Source organism: Malaya genurostris, chromosome 3 (genome assembly GCF_030247185.1).
Source record: "Malaya genurostris strain Urasoe2022 chromosome 3, Malgen_1.1, whole genome shotgun sequence".
NCBI classification, from domain to species: Eukaryota; Metazoa; Arthropoda; class Insecta; order Diptera; family Culicidae; genus Malaya; species Malaya genurostris.
This window is the reverse complement of record NC_080572.1, coordinates 219,524,933-219,547,220: the sequence shown is the minus strand read 5'-3', so window position 1 is coordinate 219,547,220 and position 22,288 is coordinate 219,524,933. Positions and strand designations below refer to the sequence as shown.

At 36.0% G+C, this 22,288-nt stretch overlaps 1 protein-coding gene across 1 annotated transcript; it reads left to right on the top strand.

The window, feature by feature from the left end:
- The first annotated feature begins 771 nt into the window (after nucleotides 1-771).
- LOC131433940 (larval cuticle protein A2B-like) lies at nucleotides 772-20,713 on the top strand. The gene is made up of 4 exons (XM_058600560.1): nucleotides 772-893; nucleotides 1,176-1,256; nucleotides 19,393-19,593; nucleotides 19,676-20,713. Exons 1-4 carry the CDS (start codon nucleotides 879-881, stop codon nucleotides 19,973-19,975), a joined length of 597 nt encoding a protein of 198 aa, XP_058456543.1. The 5' UTR covers nucleotides 772-878; the 3' UTR covers nucleotides 19,976-20,713.
- Nucleotides 20,714-22,288: the final 1,575 nt, after the last annotated feature.

The window sequence follows — 22,288 nt, the reverse complement described above, 5'->3', positions numbered from 1 at the left end:
TTGTATAATGATCGATTCATCAAGGATAATCGAGAAAATCACACAACAAAATGATATGAATTAATATAATCCAGAAAACTAAAAAACCAAAAATCAGCAAACTCAGCTCCCAAGCAGTGCGTCTGCATTCGAACCGGAACCGCAGACGCTGAGCAGCAGCAGCACCTGGCGTCGTTGTCCAAATTCCGAGCAGAATATCGATTACTCTTTCGCGGCACACGCCACAAAAGCAACTGAACCTGGCGTAAGTTTGCTTGCTGCCGAGGACCTACTTCAGAGTGGCATTTGTCTCACCTTTCGATCGCTGACCGGCCGATGGACGGAGCTTAGCGTGATTTGTGTTCCTCTCGAAGGGAATTCTAAGCCGATGTAACAAACGCTTTTCCACTCTCGATCTCTCGTTTCTGTTATTTTGGTTGTTGTTGTTGTTGTCGTACCGTTTCTACCGAGCAATGATCTATGAAACGAGAGTAAAACTTCTCGATCGTCGCACTAGTGACGCACTGAACTACCGCCTCACCGTTCCCCATGATCGAATGGGTGGGGTGCGGGGATGGGAACGGTTTAAGCCCAATCGGGTGCGCGAGTGTAGTTCGTTGTCTTGTTTTGTTTGTGTGGCGGGGGTGTGGAGCTCCACATGGTTTTGAAGGAAATTGTGCTTTACGTACGTACGTCCACACGGTAATCGCGCCAACGACTACGATGACGCCGACAACGACGACAACGACGACGGCGGCGACGCACACAGAGTAGTCTTACTGTCCAGGGTGGAGTTTAGTATAAAAACGCCCGGCCACAATCGAACGGATATCATTCACAGTTTAGAATTTGTAGCAAAACGTTAGAACCGATTCTAGCATCCACCATCCTAAACAAAAATGGCCTTCATTAAAGTGAGTGTCCTCGGGAAGGAATGTGGTGACAAGACAAGTGGTGCCAAAACGGCCAGCCGGGAACGATCGGATGCTTCAAGTGAACAGTTTCCAAGCTGATAGCTTCGGAGGGTGGGAAGGATGTGATCCGTTCGAGGAATAGAGGAAAAGAGTTGTTCAGTTGAAGTGATACTGAGAATCCGAACCGTTTCCGATGCTCGTTTCGGTAGTTAGTTATGCTTAGAGTTGGACTAATGTGTGTTATTTTTTTTGTTCTATTTCCAAAAATTTTCTCCGACGTAGTCCGTTGTGTGCCTGGCCGTTCTCGGAGTTGCCGCTGCCGGAGTTGTCCCGTACGCCGCTGAATACAAGGGAGATTACTACGTGAGTACTGTTGCGAAACTAAATGTGAAGTGTCTGACCTTGATAGTGTTGGGATGGCAAAGATATGCAATAGGGTGCCCCAAATTCTTTTGCCAGTGCATCATTCTTGAAATCAAACGTATAAAATCTTTTGAAGAACTTTTCATTTTATATTTTCAACATTTTCATCATAAAAATGTAGTTTAAGATGTAGTCTACAATTCTAATGATAAATGTTAGTTACTCAATTATTATTTTTTTTATTTAACCTCGGTTTTAACTTCTATGGTCTTTCACCGGGGAAGACAAATTTTTTTGACGTTAACTTTTTTCCATCTCAATTTCGTCAAGCTTTATTTTCAATTGAGAACATACAAGATCTTAATGTTAGAGATTGAGGCTTATTACATCTTACTAGGATAAATACTCTTGAAAAATTATCATACACACTTAGAAAAGTTTATATTTTTGTAGATGCACATAAAAGAAGCGTCGTGATTCACTTACATTCATAATTCAACGTATGTAAAGATACGTCATATCATTAACCTCAAAGTTAACTTAGCTGAAACTTACATCGATAGAGACGCAAAATTTATATTTACATGTAATATTGTGTCATCACCGAATAAATTACGGCATGCTTGAATGTACCTCAAACGTAAATTCCATTTTTTCTAAGGGTGTAGCAGAGGCTCTCTAAAGCTTTTCTAATGAATGTGTTTCGAATAATTTATACCTATATGCAGACTGTTCCTGTTTCTTGTTTTCAAATGATAACAACCTGTAAACTAAACAAAGAACATGAATTACACTATTACTTTTTAATTGTCATCTAACTCTACACAGTAAAAATATCTAAAAATTAAATTTAACGGAATTTCTGATCTGACTCGAATACACAGAAAGAAAAGATAAAGCTTACACGACATGTAAACCGATAGTACTATAAAATAGACATCAGTTGAAACGAAAATCTGATTTAAAACCATGATTGATGTAAAATTACATAAAAATTCATTTAGTTTTTCATTGAACAAGACTGTATATTTACAAACCGCTTTGTTTTGTAATGTAAATTTCCATTCAATTGCCTGCTCCAAATACGTGCATATTTTTATCTGTGTAGAGAAGATCTGTATTGCCCATAATTTTCTATTAAATGTTACATAAATTTCCGAAAATTTGTTCACAAATGAATAATAAGTTTATTTTCAATGAATTTTCAATGCAGGTTCTTCAAAATAAAAAAAAATGCATTTTCTGTCGATCAACTGCATTTTCCTACAAGACTAATGGAGATTTACATGCTTAGCACGTAATATTCATTAGTCGCTTTCACACGGATAGCTTATGTGACTGTATGAATTTGTATGTTCCATTTATCTGGCAAGCAGATATGTGCTTTTGTGGTTCGATAGATTTACGGACGCTCTTGGTGATCTTCTAATTCTCGGTTCAAATCCCAGCGATTTCTAATCGTTTTTGTTTATTATTTCATTGAATTTCTAGTCATGTAATTTTTCAATCGCACAAAAGATTCTGTTATACAAGATGAATGCCTTATGTTACATACACCCTTATTACAGATTACAGAATTTTACAGATTCATTGTTCGGGTATCACGTCGGTGCACTTTGATTTGTACTATAACTCGTCATAGCACAGACTCAGATATGTATTCAGAATTGCTCTTAGCAGTCTTCATCAGTGTATCAGCTTTCAACACAGAACATTTATTATTTGATTTACGATCATACAATTTCACTGCAATTGGTAAATTTAGGACGAAAATGGACTGTTAAATTCTAAAAATGGTTTGCTGTCATACAATTGATTTTGCCCCAAATATCTGATAGCCAGAGGAGTTGCAAGTATGGATTATTTTAAACTTGATTTGAAATTTTCCGGCGTACGACCAAAAGGCTATAACCGGGGTAAAATATTTGATATTAATAATAATAATGATGTGAAACGTATGTTTCGTACATTTACCCATCCATGCTGCAAACATATGTAGCATTGGTTGACGATTCATATATTCTTTTTTTTTTGTTGATCTCAATTCCAGTAATTGATCTGGAAAGTGTATGGCAATTTGCTTTCCAGCACATGCTAGGAATCTTTCTCCAAGTAGTCAATTCGAAACAGTTCACAGTTCGCGCCAGTATCACTAACTCGTTAGCAGCAAACACCCAATTTTGAGTTAAATTCTAAAAATAGGAAAAATAGTATTTGTGCTCTTCATTTCTCCATCTTGACCTGCAGTGCATTTAATACCTTTTATTATATGCTACAATAAAGTGAATACAATCGACAATATTATATTTTTTTATTTTCGAAATAAAATGAAAAATACAACAGCTTTTTTTTTACAGTGCACACTTTATCCATATTGTCCCATTTGTCCCATACCTTAAACATTGCCACTACCATACAAAGATTTAGGTTCAAGCCAAATTTATGCTCAAGATAGAGCAGCGAGCAGCCGCTCAACCTGGACACTGATAGCCCTGCCCAGTACAAGTTCATTTTTAAATGTAGGGGGAAGTGGGGCATTTCGAGCCACACTTTGATTCTGACTGATAACTTACTAGAAATACGTAATTTTTTAAAATTGTAGAAATCAAGATTAAAATAGACGCAAAATGCAATTTATTAGAATTTATCGAATTTAAAAATTCGAATTTTTTTTAAAGTTATGATGGTGGAAAATTTGTCATTTTGTAATTTTGAAAAATCGTGGGGAATTCCGAACTATTTTGAAAATTGAAGCAATTTGAAGAAATATTCATGTGAAAAGTTCATCTTTGACTACGTAATGAAAAAACACAAGATTTTAATGAGAGAAATATAGAAAAACAACGATGCCGTTTTTTCGGAGCAGCAGTTTCTGATTGATCATGATTTTCTGCACAATGCGGTATATTGGCGCTAAATTGCAAAACATTCCAAAATGCTTGAAACTAATCACTCAACTATTTTTTTGTCGAAAAATTATTGTTTTTTCGCATACAAAATCATTGAGGAACATAAAAAAATACATTGAAGGGCATAAACATACAAGCTATGTTTTACAAAATAAAACCTTTTTTAATCCAATTAGTGGTGTAATCATGTATTCTCAAAAACATCACTAGAATATTCCGTCAAGTTTCTTTTTTTTTAAACTTGAATGAAATCAAAAACTGTTTTCGGTATAAACTACCATCACCTTATCAATTTGTAAACAGTTATGTCAAGTTAATAAAGATTTAAATGTGGCAACCCGGCACGCTATACAAAATTGAACACAGCACGCTGTGTGCTAGGCTAGTGCGTTTTCTTTTTCTTCTTCCGTACCAGCACGTACCGATGCGTACCGATTTTGCATCATTTTGTATGACAGTTTGAAAGTTTTTACATTCATTGTTCTATCATTTCGGAACCGGAAGTTGGATCTGGATGAAAATGCACAGTATCTTTTAAGACAATGAGAGCTTTTATTTGAATCATGATTTGTGAAAATCGGTTTAACCGTTGCTAAGAAATCGATGTGAGTTCCATTTTGGACCTTTTCTTTACTATTCCCGATGCGTTCGGAAGCGGAAATCGGGCACTAATAGTCCTAAAGTAGATTTATATATCCACCAACTAACAAGGTCTGTCAACTGGATGAATGTACCAGTTAGTTTTATAAAAATGTGCACCTCGTTTCGCCATCGCTAGTGAAAAAATCCTCATGAAATTGAAGTATTTTACTCACTGTAGTACCGGAACCGGAAGTCGGATCTGGATAAACTTTTCGAGGACTATTTGAAGAATCTCAAGACCTTTCAGTTGCATCTTAGTTTGTAGAAATCGGTTGAGAAATTTCCGAGAAAATTGAATGCGCATTTTTTCACAGATTTGCATATATTGTCTTGTAATTGCGGAGCCGGAAGTTGGATAAAGATTAAATTCAATAGCGATCTGTGGGACTTTAAGATCTTTCGTTTGAATCTAAGTTTGTGAAAATCGGTCACGCCATCTTTGATAAAAGTGAGTGACATTTATTTTCTTCTTTTTGGTGCATATCATCCTGTAATTTCGGAACCGGACGTCGGATCGGGATAATATTCAATAGCAATCTATGGGACCATGAGATCTTTCATTTGAATCCGTGTTTGTTGAAAATCGGTTCAACCATTTCTGAGAAAATCGAGTGAAATTATTTGTCCCACAAACACAAACATTTGCTTAGTTCGTGGAGCTGAGTCGAATTTACTGGTTTTGACTGTAATTTCATTCATTCGACAAGCAAGTGCGATTGCATGTAATTATATGTACCATTTACCAATCAACCACATGTGTGTTTCCGTGGTTCAGTCGATGTACAGACGTGCTTTGTGATCCAATGATTCTCGGTTCAAGTCGCCGCAGGTGTTATTATAGTTTTCATTTTTTAAATTTAATTGAATTTCATGCCATCACATTAGTTTTCTTTTTCACCGATGTTGCACGTTGTCGTACTGATTTTTGTTAAAATTGACGTAAATTTATACACAAATTACGGCGGCTTCGGTGAATTACACCAAATAAGAAAAAAAATTGAAGGAAGCGCAAAACTTGTCTGTATATTCGAAAACCAGAAATTATTGATGGACATCTATCGAATGGGCAATTATAAACATATTCAGGTTTTTTTAACAACTTATACATTATGTATGCATGTATGCCAAATGATGTACTTTTCGATTAAATATTGTCACAGTACCACTGAAGTGCCTTTTCATTGTAGGCTGTAGGTGAACTTTGATGAAAAATATGATGCATTTCTTTGGCACTTTTCCCTGTGAAGTTTCGAGTTTAGAGACTCATTTGTAACGAAAATTTGATTTTTCTTTTGTCCGCTGGTACAAATCGCTTGCTAAAATACCTGATCGACATGCATTTTAGCAAGCGATTTATACCTTTGGATAAAAAAAATCAAATTTTCGTTACCAATGAGTCTCTAAACTCGAAACTTCTCAGGGAAAAGGTACATCCACAAGACGTCATCACATAAAATTTTATCCGGGAAGCTTCTCAAGGTTAATTTTGGCATACATTTCCTCGTTCATCAGTATTTATCCCGCAAATCTCTCTATACAATTTTCGTGCTTGCGTTTTGGTTAGTTGGTTAATTTTGGTTTTTTTTAAATCGAACAACATGAGCGTTCAAAGTTAATTACCTTCTTTCGGCTTTGTCATCACTTCTAATCATTTTACTAAATGGTAGCAAAATTTTCAACTGAAAACGGTAACTTTTTAAACAATATGCTTTAAAAATTCCAATCTGATTTGATCGTTAGTAGTACTAAAGGTAAATCAAACTTTATTGCAAAGTTTTCGTGATGCTTTCCCAGATATATCTAGTCTTTAAAATATAAGTCAAACTGATCCGAAGAAATTTTGGAATCAATTGGAATCGTGATAAAATTCGATCTGAAAAATCCAGCCGAAAATAGCCTTTAACCGATTTCATAAAAACATAGCAAATTTATTTTGATGATGCTGCAGACTGATTCAATTCCGCTCCAATGACCTTGTATACCGAACCCAACAGAAATTGATCCACGCCCACCGCTAATTTGAAAACAGACAGGCATAACTTAATACATATTATTAATAACCGCATATCAACCGAGTGCTTCCTAGTGATCGAAATCGGCGACCCGCAGCTCACTCGAGGTCAGTGCTGTCGCACCATTGATCAAGACGTAGTTGACGCGATTCAATGCCCTTGATCGCATTTCACACTCGCATACACAGACGCAGGCGAAACGGTAGCACCTAGTTGGCAGATCGGCGCGATCAACTTGCCATTATGTACAATTTCCCCTTCGGCCGCCGACAGTAGCCTTCTCCTATTAGATTAATCTTCACATTGAGAAATTCCAATTTCAAAGTACGGGCACATCGCAAACTCGCCTCTTATTTGGTTCTAATTAGCGACGCCAGCTCGTGTATCGCTCGATTCAGCTCCTAATGTTCTAATGTACGGTCGTCTTTGACGGGTTTTTCCTACGCTCCATCTAATGAGCGATTGTGCCTGCCTACCTGACGAGAATCGGCGACAGCGACAGCGCGCTTCTCGGGGAGACATCTCTATTTGCATTTTTCCCACGTCGCATCGAGCCGGCGGCTGAGGATGGTTCGGTATGCTAAAACAAGTGGAGAACGATGGATTTATTGAATGGTGATGACTTCAACGGGAGCAAAGTAAGGAACCTTACGACTTTATCGATGTACTCATTTTTTCCGATTTTTATATCCTATCGATTTTTGTCAGTTTTTTTTTGGGACAAATCCACTGCGTAGTATCAGCATGCAGAAAGTAACATCGGCTACAAATTATTACCGCATGTAGATTTTTTATAGCCAAAACTCTCATTTCAGAACTAGCGAAGTAGCCAAAATAGAATAAAATCCAGAAAAAAAGTTTGGTGCCTGTCGTTTTTTACTGACAGCTTGGCATTTAGAAATGATTTTCGTTACCCCCCGGGGGCGATGCTGACAGTAACTAATTAACCATTGACGTCGTGGAATAGCTCCCACCCGTATCAGCCACTAGAAACGAAATTCGACAACAATTTCAGAAGCTAAATTATGTTTCTAGCGAAATTGCCTGCTTCGATGACGAACCACATCTGAAGCAGAGAAACAAAGTCAATGCAAACTTTTTTCTTGCTAAATAAAACAAATCGTATCGAAATATACTGTTAATTTATATACTCTCTAATAAAATTCAACCACTTTTATTTCTTTTGAACATAATGGAAAACTATCGTTCTTTGATTCATCTTAAAGTTTTTTTGAACCGTTCACGAATGAATTACCCACTTCTAATTGAAGTTCACAATAGCTTAATCGGATCAGACTTCGAAGATGCTACTGATTTGCCAAACTCACAACAATTATGCCCGCACACTAATGAAAAATCGTGTAGATCTCGGACATTACGAGAGTCAAAAAGAATGTATGCATTCAAGTCTCCTTTTATGCGACTTTTTAGTGAGAATTTCCAAAGTTAAACAGAAAGAAATAATAATGAAAATAAGACATGTGTTGAATAGGATGTTGTATTGAAAACCATCATCGATGCAAAACTGTGCTGAGTTGCATTGAATTTTCAATGAATATAACTTCATCTTTCAATTAACGCTTAGTTTTGCAGTTAAATTATATTGAAACGTACAAAATTGTAAAGTTAATTCATGTTTAATTGTCTGCTCCAAATATGTGCATGAAAATAAATGTAAATTCTCAAATATTTTTATCTGTGTATGATATTTTTACTGATTTTCAAAGTTATGCCGTTTTCTTGTTTTGTCTTAGAAATGTACGAAACGTCGAGATCTGGTGTTATGTGTTATCTGCGTTTTTCGAATATTCCCGAAGCAGATATTTTTCAAAAATTCAGATCTAGACAAATTTTTAGGACATCTGGCGCCAGAGAATTTTTTTACTGATTTTTTCATTTCTGATATCATTTTCTGGATATGTTTAACACTGATTCAAGTCATTATTGTTAAATTCTATCTTTTGTCGAATTACGTCTTCATGAATTAAGAATTGTATTTCATTCTTACTATGTAAGAAACAAAAAGAAATGATAGATGCTGAATTGTTGTTCGGATTTATTATTTTGCAACTCGCTTAAGGTTGCTGTCAGAGTGCACGCGTCATGCGAAGCGTCAAGACGCATGAACGGATCTGATCATGCTGTCTTGCTCAAATGCTTGAAAAAGTGATCTGAAATTGGACCTTATGAATTACCTTTGTGAAAAAAAAGCCGTGGCGACCATATGCCCAAACTCATATTCAAATGTCGAATGCCAAGAAATTATTTACAAAATTAAAAAAAAATTCATTTCATAATTTGGTATATGTGTCATTTAAATGTCAAATCAGTAAGCTATAAAAAAAAATCCTTTGTTGAGCTCAGTTTACATACACTGGTTCTACTATTGAGGTCTGATTGCAAAAGGTCACGACTAATTCACTTCACGCTTGTACAGTCATAAATTAACCTTCTTTTATCCAAGCATTTTATTTACATTTTTGTGGTGAATACGACTTACTTTAATATTGGGTGCCTTTTCAAAATTTACCCTCTGAGAGAGTGATAAGTTTTTGATCGTGAATATCTCTTGTTGTATTTAACAAATCAACATAATTTTTGCTACATGCCATCGGAAATATGATCACAATTTTATGATAAAATATTCAGTTCAAATAATTCAAAATTAAACTTTTCTGAAATGTTTAGTATAAACGAGTATCAAAGAGGATAATTCATAAGGCGCGTTTGCCTTTCTCGTATTTTTAAAGCTCATAGCTCAGTGATCTGTGAAAGGATTTATATAATCTAACTACCAATAGAATTGCATTGAAGTATTTCAATAGTACACTATTGAAAAACCTGTCTCATTTGACCCATGTTAACACCAGCCAATCAGAACGCGTTCTGAGGAAGAGAACAAAATATCTGCTGCTGTACAACAAATCGTTCGAGAAAATGTTCCGAACAGTGTTTAATATCGTAGTGTGTTCCACAATTTGGTCCTTCTGAAAGGCAGGAATAAATCCCGTACAGCATCCAGATAGTTTCTTTCAATAAATTATGCAAATCCGAAATGAAATAATCGACATTAAAATTCTGTAGGCGGCTATTTTTATAGCCGTTAGGATCGCCCATTAGTGAAAAAGCTACAAACGAAATCAGGTAAAAACAAGCCTCTCAACAAAAATTGGATCAGTTTGGAATCTGTCGCCACTGCGAGCAGATGTATTTTGTGTCGTTTGCAAAGCTAGTTTCGCCTCCGACAAGAGCGATTGCGTCACAGCTGCCAGTCATTTGCATTGGTGGAAAGGCAACGCTGGAGAGCATTACACAAAATCAGCCGTTCTAATGGCTCTAAAAGTTTTCTAAAGAACTACTAGGATTTCTTGCTCGCAAATCGAAGGGAAATATCCTCAGTTTAGTGCAAATCTAGAACTGTTTGATTTGATTTTTGCACTTTTCGCTGTGTGAAATTCACAGTTATCTAGATAATGTGAAGCCTTCTTTGTTTTTGCGAAAAATGTGGAAAAGGGGAATGCTTGCATAATTCATACAATTGATCAACTAATTGTTATTCGGAAGTGTTAAGGAGCATGTCAGTTGTTTTCGTATTCACGACATCCAGTTATGTCTCTGACATTACCCACCCGCCTTTTTTCTTTATCTTTGATCTTTCCGAGTTAATGCTTCACCATGTCCCAGTAGGGTTTGAAAGGAGATAATTTTAGAACGTTTGGGGGATTCATACCTCCTGGGGGAAAATGTATAAAATAAGTCTTATTCAATTTCAGCACACTTTTCGAATAGTGGCACGAAGCTAAATTCAACGAAAGCAGTTTTGCCTGAATCAATAAAAAGTCTTATACCAAAAAAGAAACATATCCTACCGAATGGGGTATTTTGTAGTTAAAAGTAGAAATTTGTTTTTTTTTAAATTTTCAACCCTTTTTACTCAACTTTTACGGTGTTAAATTCCTGCTCTTTGTTGGGAATTAACTTTGACGTCTGTTTCGTCATCAATCACACAAAACCTGTACCTGGTCTACATCAGCTTCCTAGTACGGGCCTTGACAACAATTTACTGTAGTTGTTCTCTGCGACCTGGGTAGTTTTAAGCATTGGCCTTCTAGGCGTCGTCCTTTCTAGCAACATCGTGTGATACAATATGACGTCTTCTAACTTCTTTTCATATAGTGCTACCGGTTTTTAAGATGCTTCCCACCAGAGTTAACCAGTCCACGGTCTTTTTAGCACTCGTGAGATTGTTGACTTACATATTTGCGTTATTTTCTCTTTTGATATACATATTTGCAGCTCCGAATATTTCGTAGAATGTAAATAAGAGACTTCACAGAAGAGCTGAGTCTGATGTCTGTGAAATGAAAAAAAAGTCAGTCAGTCAGCTGCTAATGTTGGAATAGTTTTGTGTTCGCCCTTCATTCTGTTTCTCATTCGGTTCTTGCAACATGTAATCTAGAACGACTGAATCGTGTTGAAACTCTGAACTCATAAGTCAGCGTGTCAATAAAACGTTCCAAACACTAACAATTCCGACCCTTATTGCCGAGAGCAAGAGTGGTCGTACATGAAAATGCCTAAGTCCTAACCCGAATCCATATTTTTCCTGAGCTTGAGTCGGGTCTATTCCCGAGTTATGTTTTGGGTTCAAATATCCGAAACTCAATCTGTTGTATTTGCAAATGAAAATAAAAACCCGTCCCCGGATCCGATCAGAAACCGAATAATAAAAAAAATACCCATTTTTACTTAAAGACACAATTGTAAAAATTTTATATTCTAGATACCGGTCGGGTTTCGGGTTCATATACCGAAAGCCGACTTTACCGAAAACCTCATGCCTTACACTAACCTGTACATTAGTTAAAAATATTATCTCCTATAGATTTGAAAAATTCCACTCAGACAAAACAATGCGCATCTTCCATATACCGTTCAGATTTCGATAATCAAGCCGCCTATTTTACACACATACTTCGAAGAATTAATTGAGTATTCTAATTGCATCTAATAATAATAATAATATCAGATTACACACTGTCCTTCGACATAATTGCCGAAGTAAGTTGATCGAGTAGAGTTAAACTACGTAGCAATTCAATTTAGGCTACACATTTGGACAAAAAAATGTGTAAATTTACGTCTTTCGAAGACGAAAACTTCGAGCCTCAAAAATGACCCCTTTTACAGTTGATCTAACACATGTTTTCGGCATTATGACTAATTTTGAAGTACTGAAACGTGTAAGTTTTCACACCTGCTTGGAAAATGGGATATGTTTGACACCTAGTTATGTCTTTCTTTTAAAATCCAGTCATTTAACTAATTACTTTCTTAAGAATTGTGTCATATGTGGATTTACGTGATCTGTAAATACTGTAATTTCCTGCTAATCTGCACCAGCAGTTCAATTTGAATTGCCAATGCACAGAGAAATCGCAAATGAAACGTTAATTGAGTTTGTTTGAAGTGTGTTAGTTTGAAGGTTTGTTAATTTGAAACAGTTTGAAGTTTGTTAATTTGAAACCAGTATCAGGCGTTACATCATCACATCCAAAATTGTTCATACTAAAGGTTTTTCAGTATATATCGAGAAAATAGATTGGAAAAAGAAAGACTGACGAATACATCATCAGAAATGGAAAAAAAACTACGAAATAGTCACCGCGGAGATCGAACTCCTATCCTTTCGGATCGGAGAATGTTACGGTTTTGCAAAAGATTTTTTCATAGATATAATTGTCAGTTATTTTGCAATTTTTTTTCTTCTTAAGATGTTGATAAAAACCTAGGACAAGGCAACATCATTCACTTTACATTTTAAACATACTTACAAGACATTGTGATTGACTAAAAGGCTAGATGCGAAATCGCGGATTCATACGAACTTTGTTCGCGAATAATAACTTGTTCGTTGGAAGGAAATCTCAAATATCGTTTGCATTTGAAATCGTCCAATTCAATTTGATTGATTTGGCGAATGAATTAATGTAAATCAAGCTAATAAGCTAATAAAAGTGGGGGGATAGAAAACCCATGTTTACCTTTCTCATATAGAAAGGCTATGCAATCACTGTGAAAATCAATTTTTCAACAGAGATGAACTGAGCAAATGCTTGTGGGCGCGGCAAATATTGATTTCTACCCTCTTAGAAACAACCGAGAGGTCGTCAGATATTATAAGAATATCCTGATTTTTATTCAGATTTGAAATGACCATTTCAAGAGTATTTTTTCCATAAGTAATCATGTGATGAATGGTGAACTCTTCAAATAAATTTCTCTAGTTTGCAGATCAAGATAGTCTTGCATATTTTAAAGATTTCAAAAATATTCAAATCCGACTTCTGGTTCTAACATTACAAGGTGATAAATTTTAATAATCTTAAACCGCCATTGAAAATCGTAAAAAATCTTCTAAGTTGTACTTCAAACTGTTTCAATTTGTAGTTCATGTTAGTTTATATATTTCAAACCGCCATTATTTAAATGGGAAGGGAAAGAAAACTTTGGAAATTCCTCTAAATTCAAAGCTCTTTCTAGAAAAGTGGTTTGGTTTGATCACAAAATATCTAATCACAATAATTTCTACCCAAACAAATTTGTTCTTGTTTTCATCGTAGAACTTGACTCCTATCTTTGTTTACAGATTTACCAAAGCACAGAAAATAAAAAAGTACCAATTATTCAACCTTATTTGTACTGACTTTTGAGTTGTTTTTTTTTTCTAAACAGCGCTCAACATACAAAGAGCAAAACCACTAAACAGCGAGAGTTTCGTTCAATGAGCTTAATTCGAGTAAACATGTTCAACCCAAAAGTGCGTCAATATAATTCCAGGGTTGAGTAAATATAATTTACTATTGAGAAACTAATACTCACCTTTCAGTACATGTTTGCAACGAACTTATGAAAACTACTTGAAGTCACATTCCTTAAAATTGGGTTATTGAACTGTACCTCAAAATTTAGTGGAAAGTAATCAAAATTGTGTAGTTTTCTGGTTCCGTGTAGGCATATAACAACCCAAGTAACATGTTAAGTTGCTGTCCTGTATATTTCTACTGATTGTGCAATTTATCAAGTTAGCTTATATCACTATTCTAGTAACTGTTGTGTTATGGAAAAAGCGCAATTTTACTGTGTTGCGCAACATACTTTCAAGTTCATCCGTTATTACGAACATTTATTCACAACGATTGTGCAACTGATACAAAAACTCATGCGTCGATCCTATCAAAAAGGTAGTAATAAAATCAGCGAAAAAACAATTGTGAAACTCATGCAATCTGCTACGTAATGTAAACAAGAAATGGAATGACGTTTACAAAAACATAACAAACATAATTTCTAATAAATAAGTTTCACGTTTGATTTTCAATACAATTGCTCTCAACACAAACACGGATCATGTAAAATAATCTGCACATGAAAAATGATAATGCACATATTGTAGAATTAAGCTTTTGTGTCTTTGTAAATGAAAAATCGACAACGAGCTGCATTTTTATGGTGAAACATGTATTCGTACGCCCGAAATTTTCAAGCGCCTTTAAATTAACGTGTTTTGTTGATTGTACACAAATTTCTGTGAAAATAACAGTCTATTATTTTTAATGAGAATCATCGGAATGGTGTTTAAAATACGTGTATTCAAACATTCTTTAAAATTGTCTGACGATTTTAATCAAATTAATGTGTAATTAAACCTGAAAAATCTCGAAATGATTTTTTCTTGAATATTTTCCTATATGGCTTCGATTGTAACAGTGAGTTGAATAGAAAATGGTTCACCCAACATAATGACATATATTATCTAAATAACAGGAAACATTTACATGTTGATATTGCGGAAAAAATTCTCTACGTTTTGTTTTTTATTAGTTTTAATCTTCTAGTTGAATTAAACAACAATACAGTATAGTCATTTATCTTAGAGGGCCCGACTTTTGTGATACGCACTGTAGGTATTATTTTGGCAAGTCCGTGTGCTGTAGTTGCAAAAACAAGTTGCACAAGCGGTAATATATAACTATGCGAGTAACTGTGATGAAATTAACTTTTCGTTCAATATTTGGAAAGTGATGTCAGGTCTGCTTATTTTTTTTTCGCGAGATGAAAGCCGAATACAAATTATCTGATTGATTTTTGTTTTCATTGCATATATAACTCTGTATTTCTGCAACTTTTATGATAATAATCTCATGTCTGCAAGTTTTGCGCTCAATTCAAACAGATAAATCTTGCACAACTTTTTTGCAAGTTTTGAATTTTATATCATTGTTTTTCTAAAACTGAAGAAAACTGAACACACTGATCATGAGGCAGCCAAAACAATGCGGACTCTGGAGAAATATATTTTTTGCAGCAAGGTTATCAATTCGGCTTAGCATTTTTCGCCTTGCGGAGAGCATCAATCATTTCACTAATTTTTCTTCCACAAGAGATTTATAGCAATTTCGACGTATATTGTGCCCGGTACAATTATGACAGCCGTTTGGAAAGTTTTTGATAAGTTGCCCAATTGTTATAGTTACTCCCGTTTTACATGACGATGTGAAATTTTTTGTAGAGCTTCTAGTGAAACATTAACAAGTTGGTGATTTACTGCACAATTGTTTTAGATGTACTTAAAGTTGTTCTACTGTGATTTTTTCGGTAGTATTGTGAAACTTAACAGTGATACGTTGCACAACCAATTTTAATTTATATTTCTAAACATATCTAACATAAATAACATTTCTAAATCAATTGTAAAACATCTTGAAAGTTCAATAAGTTACATTTGCTACTTGGGAATGAACACTAGAAATTATTCCTAATGGGCAAATGACTGTTTCTCTTTATTTGTTTACTCTTTAATTTATTACGACGTATTGCAGAAATTATTTTTCTTTAGTGTAGATCGATTGGTGATGGATTTAGTCGATTCGAATTACTCGATTATACAATAATAGAATGTGATTTTCGAAGTAATCGATTGAATTTTAATCGATTATTAGGAATTTAAGCCAACCGCTCAAACATAATATTATTATTATTAATCGATCACTCGATTAGATACACGATTTTTAAAATTGGATAATGAAACATTAGTTTCGATCTAATCGATTAATTTTCAGTCGATTGTCTGGATTATTAATCGCTGTACAATCCGATATCCCTAGACTTATTATTCTTTGTAAAGAGTTAAAGGAAAAGTATTCCGACAGTACCATAATAATCGAAAGAGAGAAAGTAAGCAAAGAGAAACGGTCATTTGCACTTAGGATCCAGTTTGAAATTCGTCTTCATACTGCATTATTCCATTATCAATTTAGTCAGCTTCCCTTTCGAATGACTTTTTGTGATCTATTGAAAATGGTTTCTACCAATCGCACTTTTGCATGATTAAATGTGTCGGCAAAATTTTACGTGTCTTCGGTTACGGTCAGAGATGCCAGGTTGATAGATTAATCTGTATTTAACAGATTTTCAGTATGCTGCAAAGATTTTCACAGATTTCTGAAATCGATCACAGGCTAGCAGTGAGCTCTTCAAGTCTTCAATTTGGTAAAACTCAGAGAAAATATATTCTCGCCAGAGCGTTAGGAGCTAGTTAGACCATTTGTTTTTGTTTTTTTTTTGCTCGCTAAAACGATTTCGTTCAACCGATCAGCAATGCACAGATTTTGCACAGATAGATTTTTGGTTCAATCACAGATTTAAAAAAAAAATGACTTTACATTTATGGTCAGGTTAGGTGGCCCGAATACAATCGACACAGTTCGTGTATAACATCCATCGCGCACGGTCGTGTTTTTCTTTCGCTCTGTGCTCTTTCGTTGAATGTCGCTCGGGTTGCGCCATCCGGACTGCTATGTGTGCTGGGTTTCTGCCACCCGGATTCATGAAAGTGCAAGTGTTAGTGTGTTCTGACTGTGGAGTTTTCGCATGCAGAAAACGACAGGAACCAGGTTTAGAGCCCTCATCGCATAAGATCATATTTTCTGCTTTCTCAGTGTTAATTGTGTTTCGCTCGGGCTGTACCGGTCGGTCTTTTCGTATTCCGTTTCCGCCTCCCGGATTCGCATGGTTTTATATGCTAAAGAAGTCATTTTATTGATGATGCAGTGATGTGAAAATTTGAAAATGCCCTGAAATCAAAAGTGCGGAATCCCAAATTTTATTTCGTAATATTGATATCATTTCATTATTGCAACACGCAAGTCGCTATCGTGTATTTCACCACCAAAATAGAAATAGTTAACACGAGTACCTGAACATTTTAAAAAGTGATGTGCCATCTTGCGACAAGTAGCAGAAGTTGCTGTAGAGAACAGATTTTTCATTTTAGTGTGCTCTCCACGACAAATGGCTGAAACTACGTTCGGTCGCAAGGTTTTATTTTTCATGTATGATTTATCAATCGGACGATGTATTTGTAGTGATTCGTGTGGAGCACTCGTCGCGTAAGATCGCTCAAATTCATTTGCTGCGTTTTACTCGGACGATCATTATAGTGATGGCTATCATCGAAATCGCGAATGTTCAACGTTTTTGCTACTGGCGCGTCATCTTGGCCGCATGATTTAGTGTCTACCGCACGTAATTTAGGTGGTAAAGCGATCGACCAAGACACATTACTGAAAATACGTTAAATACAGGATTCAGGATACTGGTGAGATCGTTCCTTAAACATTTTTTCATATTCTGTTCAATTGACAATAGCAAGAGGTAGCATATTTCACAATTGTCAGTTTTCGCACTTGAGTTGTCTAGCGGAGGGAGATGAAGGATGATAACGTAAACCCTGCTATAGTATAGTATATTGTATTATATTATATTATATTGTATTATGTTATACTATATGTATTGTATTATATTATGTTATGTTGTATTATATTATACTATATGTATTGTATTATAGTATATAATATAGTATTATATTTTATTATATTATAATGAGTTATATTATTTGATTTTAATTATATAATACTGCTGCTGTTATAACATCGCGGAGGTACGGAATGTAGGCATCTTTGTTCGTCCAACCACTATAGTCAACATATTGATAAGAGATAGCTTATGTCACTATAATTGTCAGTTTTAGCGCATGAGTTGACTAGCGGAGGGAGATGAAGGATGATAACGGAAACCCTTCTATAGTATGGTATATTGTATTATATTATATTATATTATACTATGTTATATTATATTATGTTATATTATATTATATTGTATTATATTGTATTATGTTATACTATATGTATTGTATTATATAATATTATATTATAATGAGTTATATTAATTGATTTTACTTATATAATAATGTTGCTGTCATTACTTCGAGGAGATACGGAATGTAGGCATCTTTTCTTCGGACAAACACTATAGTCAACATATCGATAAGAGATAGCAGATTTTACTATAATTGTCAGTTTTCGAACATGAGTGGATAGCGGAACGGAGATGATGGATGATGACGGAACCCTTCTATAGGATAATATATTGTAGTATATATGTTATATTATGTGATATTATATTGCTCTATGTTATATTTTATTATGTTATATTGTATGACGATTTGTTGTATTGTATTATATTAAATGATATTATATTATGTCTTATTATTTTACTATATTGTACTTCGTCACAAATATTATATTATTTTATTACAATGGTGAGGGGCAGGGAGTGCATCAGGGTATCTTACAAGTGAATGACTGGATGATGGAGTGGATTGCCAACCTGAGTCACATGGGAGAAACTTCGTGTTTCTCCCTGAAGGTCTGAAATGAGTAAGACGCGCCCTTCTAACAAACAAACCATCAGGCGGGTTTAAGCTGGTACAGCGAAAATCTTTATTATATGGCTGGATGTTATTGCTGGAAGGCGCCGGGTCCAAATAACCCATTTTGGCCTTCTTAACAGTAATAATATGAAAGCTATCTGATAATTAAATTCGGATCTACTGTAAGTCTACCCGCATACATTGGTAATGCCTTGAACTGATGGTGGCTTCACATATACATACATACATACATACATACAGGTTAGGTGGCCCGAATACAATCGAAATCGTTACTTGCTTATTGAATTCTTATGTGGCGATGCATGCTGCGATAATCAGTCACGGATCGTTATTGTTAGCACCACATAAAAAGTGGAACTGACAGAGGCCGATGATATATTCCTCTCTTGTAAACCTCACTGTGGATTCTCTACACTTGACGCCGGCTGATTTGAGTTTGTAAATTTTAACTCAGCTGACCGTTCATCAATTTAACGTGTACGTTCTCCTAGTTGTGTGTTTTCAGAAGTAAACAGATTCCTAATTTTTCATTTAGTAATGTATGTACGTACTTTAGCATCAAAATTTAGCATGTTCTGTAACATTGTTTCTGAGCAAACAATTTGTTCTAGAATAGAATTTTGATTTTCATTCCACCAGTCAAACTACCATGAAAACTTCACCAGCAGAAATATTATCAAGGTCAAATCAAACCCCGGCAAGCGGAACGAAGGCAATTACTTTCAATTTTACTAACTGTGATTTCCTATTTCTTTCGTTTCTTTGTTTACCCCGAGCAGTCCCACCCACAGTACTCCTTCAACTACGGAGTCCATGACGGTCTGACTGGAGATGTGAAATCTCAAGTTGAGAGTCGCGATGGGGATGTCGTCAAGGGACAGTACTCGCTGGTTGAACCCGATGGTTCCGTGCGTACCGTCGACTATACCGCCGATGATTTGAATGGATTCAACGCCGTCGTCACCAAGTCTGGACCATCGGTAAGTTTGGTTACTGTGACCAAGTGGTTGAACCAACCACTAACGCCAGGTTTAACACTATAACCATAAAAATTGTTCTCAGGTTCACGCTCCGGTTGCCCATGCTGCCCCAGCTGTCGTTGCTCACCATGCCGCCCCAGCCGTCGTTTCGGCTCCAGTCCTGAAGACCTATGCTGTCCCAGCTCCAGTTCTGAAGACTGTCGTTTCGGCTCCAGTCCTCAAGAGCTATGCTGCCCCAGCTCCAATCCTGAGCTCATATGCTGCCGCTCCGGTTGCCTACGCTCATGCTCCCTCCGTGTATGCTGCCCACGCACCGGCAGTCTACGGATCTGCCTACGCTCCAGCTGCCTACCACGGATATGCTTCTCCGTACTACCACTAAACCGTACTACCACAGGGACCTCGATGATGCTATCTGCCGGTGGAATACCTTTTCCAATCCGGGCACTGCCACTTCCACTTATTTATTTCCATCCTCCTTCGTCTGTCTCCGAAACCACCGCTCAAACCCCATCCCGAATTCCACGCACTGTACCCGCATTCCACCGAGTGCCGCCAATCAGCGAACATCGCCATAAACAAATGCCGTTGACGAGAGGAAGCACCCATTTGAATTGCATATCTGTATATAACACGAGAGATGATGACCCTAGCGCTGCCACCGGTTCTGAAAACGTGATTGTTTCTTATTCAATCGCGATACAGTAGTAGTTAGTCAGACGATTCCATATCCCCGGGCTGCGGTCACCCGGACCGAGCGGAAGTTGACTTCCCTCTTTCTCGCGAATCGGATCAAAGTCTCCGAGATTCGACGGATGAAGCCGGGTGTATGGAATCGGCAGGTTTTTAGTTTTATTATTTTTTTACGTTCAATGCATGATTTTCCGGACTGAGTGAATGATCGATCTGAGTGGCGACTCACCACACAAAAACACACACACCGCTACAGGTGACTTCACTATACAACAATACTCATGTGTACTTCCAATTAGTAGATGTTTGTTTGTTTGTTTCTTCTGACTTCTGAGTGACACCTTGACCAAAAGCGAACGGAAGAACGATTTGTACAGAGCTGAACACCGATGATGATATTAATTTAAATATAGTGACTTAATTCATAGTGGAACTGTGTTTGCTTGCAGGCAGAAATTATCCGAAAGCCAACATGTCTAATGGAAAGTTAACGTTGTAAAGTATCGTATCAATTTTGTATGCGGCAAATATATAAACCTAATTTTTTCTGGACTTTCTTAAGTACTGGTGAACATGATCAAAAAAAGATTGAGAAAGTTCAAAGTTATTTTCGATATCCAGTTTGAGAAACTGCGGTGTAGTGGTCAAAAGCTTCCATAAAGATCCTATGTCAATTTGCCAGAAATTGCTGCACAAACTTTTCTATAAATTTGAATCCAGTTAAAAGACAATAAAGTCTCATTAGCTGTTATTTAGTTATTTTAGTTGGATCAGGGATCACAGGATAGTGAGTATGGAATATTTCAAACAACTTTCAGCCACATAATGTCAAAAAAGAGCAACATTTTTAAAGCTAATTACCGGATTCATTGAATTTGAAGATATTGTTAGGAGATTATTAATAAAGGGTGATTTTTTTGCTGGTATCTTTTCGGCAACACTGTTTTTGACAGATCACGCGTGAATCGTGTCTTGTGTCATTATCAAACTTGTTCAGTTTGGTTAATAATTTAATCGTACGAACGAACAACGCTTGCAAATTACTGAATTTTACTATCAACACTCAAGCTCGGTTAAGAGATTAAGAGATCCACTCTTTCATAAAAAATTTGTGTTCAGCTACGAAGCTCATTTTGCCGTCTCTGGAGTGAAGACCAGCCAGAAGCATTGCTAGATGCACCAAAAATTCACTGTTTGGTGTGCCACTATTCGTAAAATACAAACCGATATGTTTGAAAAAGTGTGGCAAACTTGGAGCCATTTCCAACATTTACATGAACATCATCTTCAAGCATTGAATTATATTGCTCGTTTTATAGATTCCAATAAAAATATCGTCAATTTTCTCAATTTTCAATGGATTTTTTGTGTTTTTTTGTCTTTCTCATACAGAAACGTTATGCAATCACAACGAAAACCGACTTTTTTACCCAGGCCTGGAGGGCCGAATGTCATATACCATTCGACTCAGCTCGACGAACTGAGCGAATGTCTCTCTCTTTCATGCACTCACTTTTCTCTGAGATGGCTGAACCGATTTTCACAAACTAAGATTTGAACTTCATCCCGATCCGACTTCTGGTTCCGCAGCTATATAATGATATGTATAAAAAAAATGGAAAAAAAATATGCACTCACTTTTTTCAGAGATGGCTGAACCGATTTTCACAAAGTAAGATTCAAATAAAAAGTATTATGGTCCCATAGACTGCTATTGAATTTCATTCAAATCCGGCTTCCGGTTCCGGAGTTATACGCAATATGTAAATCTCTGAAATTACACAAACCGAATTTCGCAAACCAAGATTCAAATGAAAGGTCTTATAGGTCTCCTAAAAATTTGTGAAACATTTTATCCGGATCCGACTTCCGGTTCCGGAACTAAAGCTTGATATATGGAAAATTACCAATTTCATTGGTATTTTTTCACGAACCATGGTCAAAAACAGGTAAAAATCCCATAAAACTGTCTGATAAATCATTCTAGTTTGCAGAGTATGTT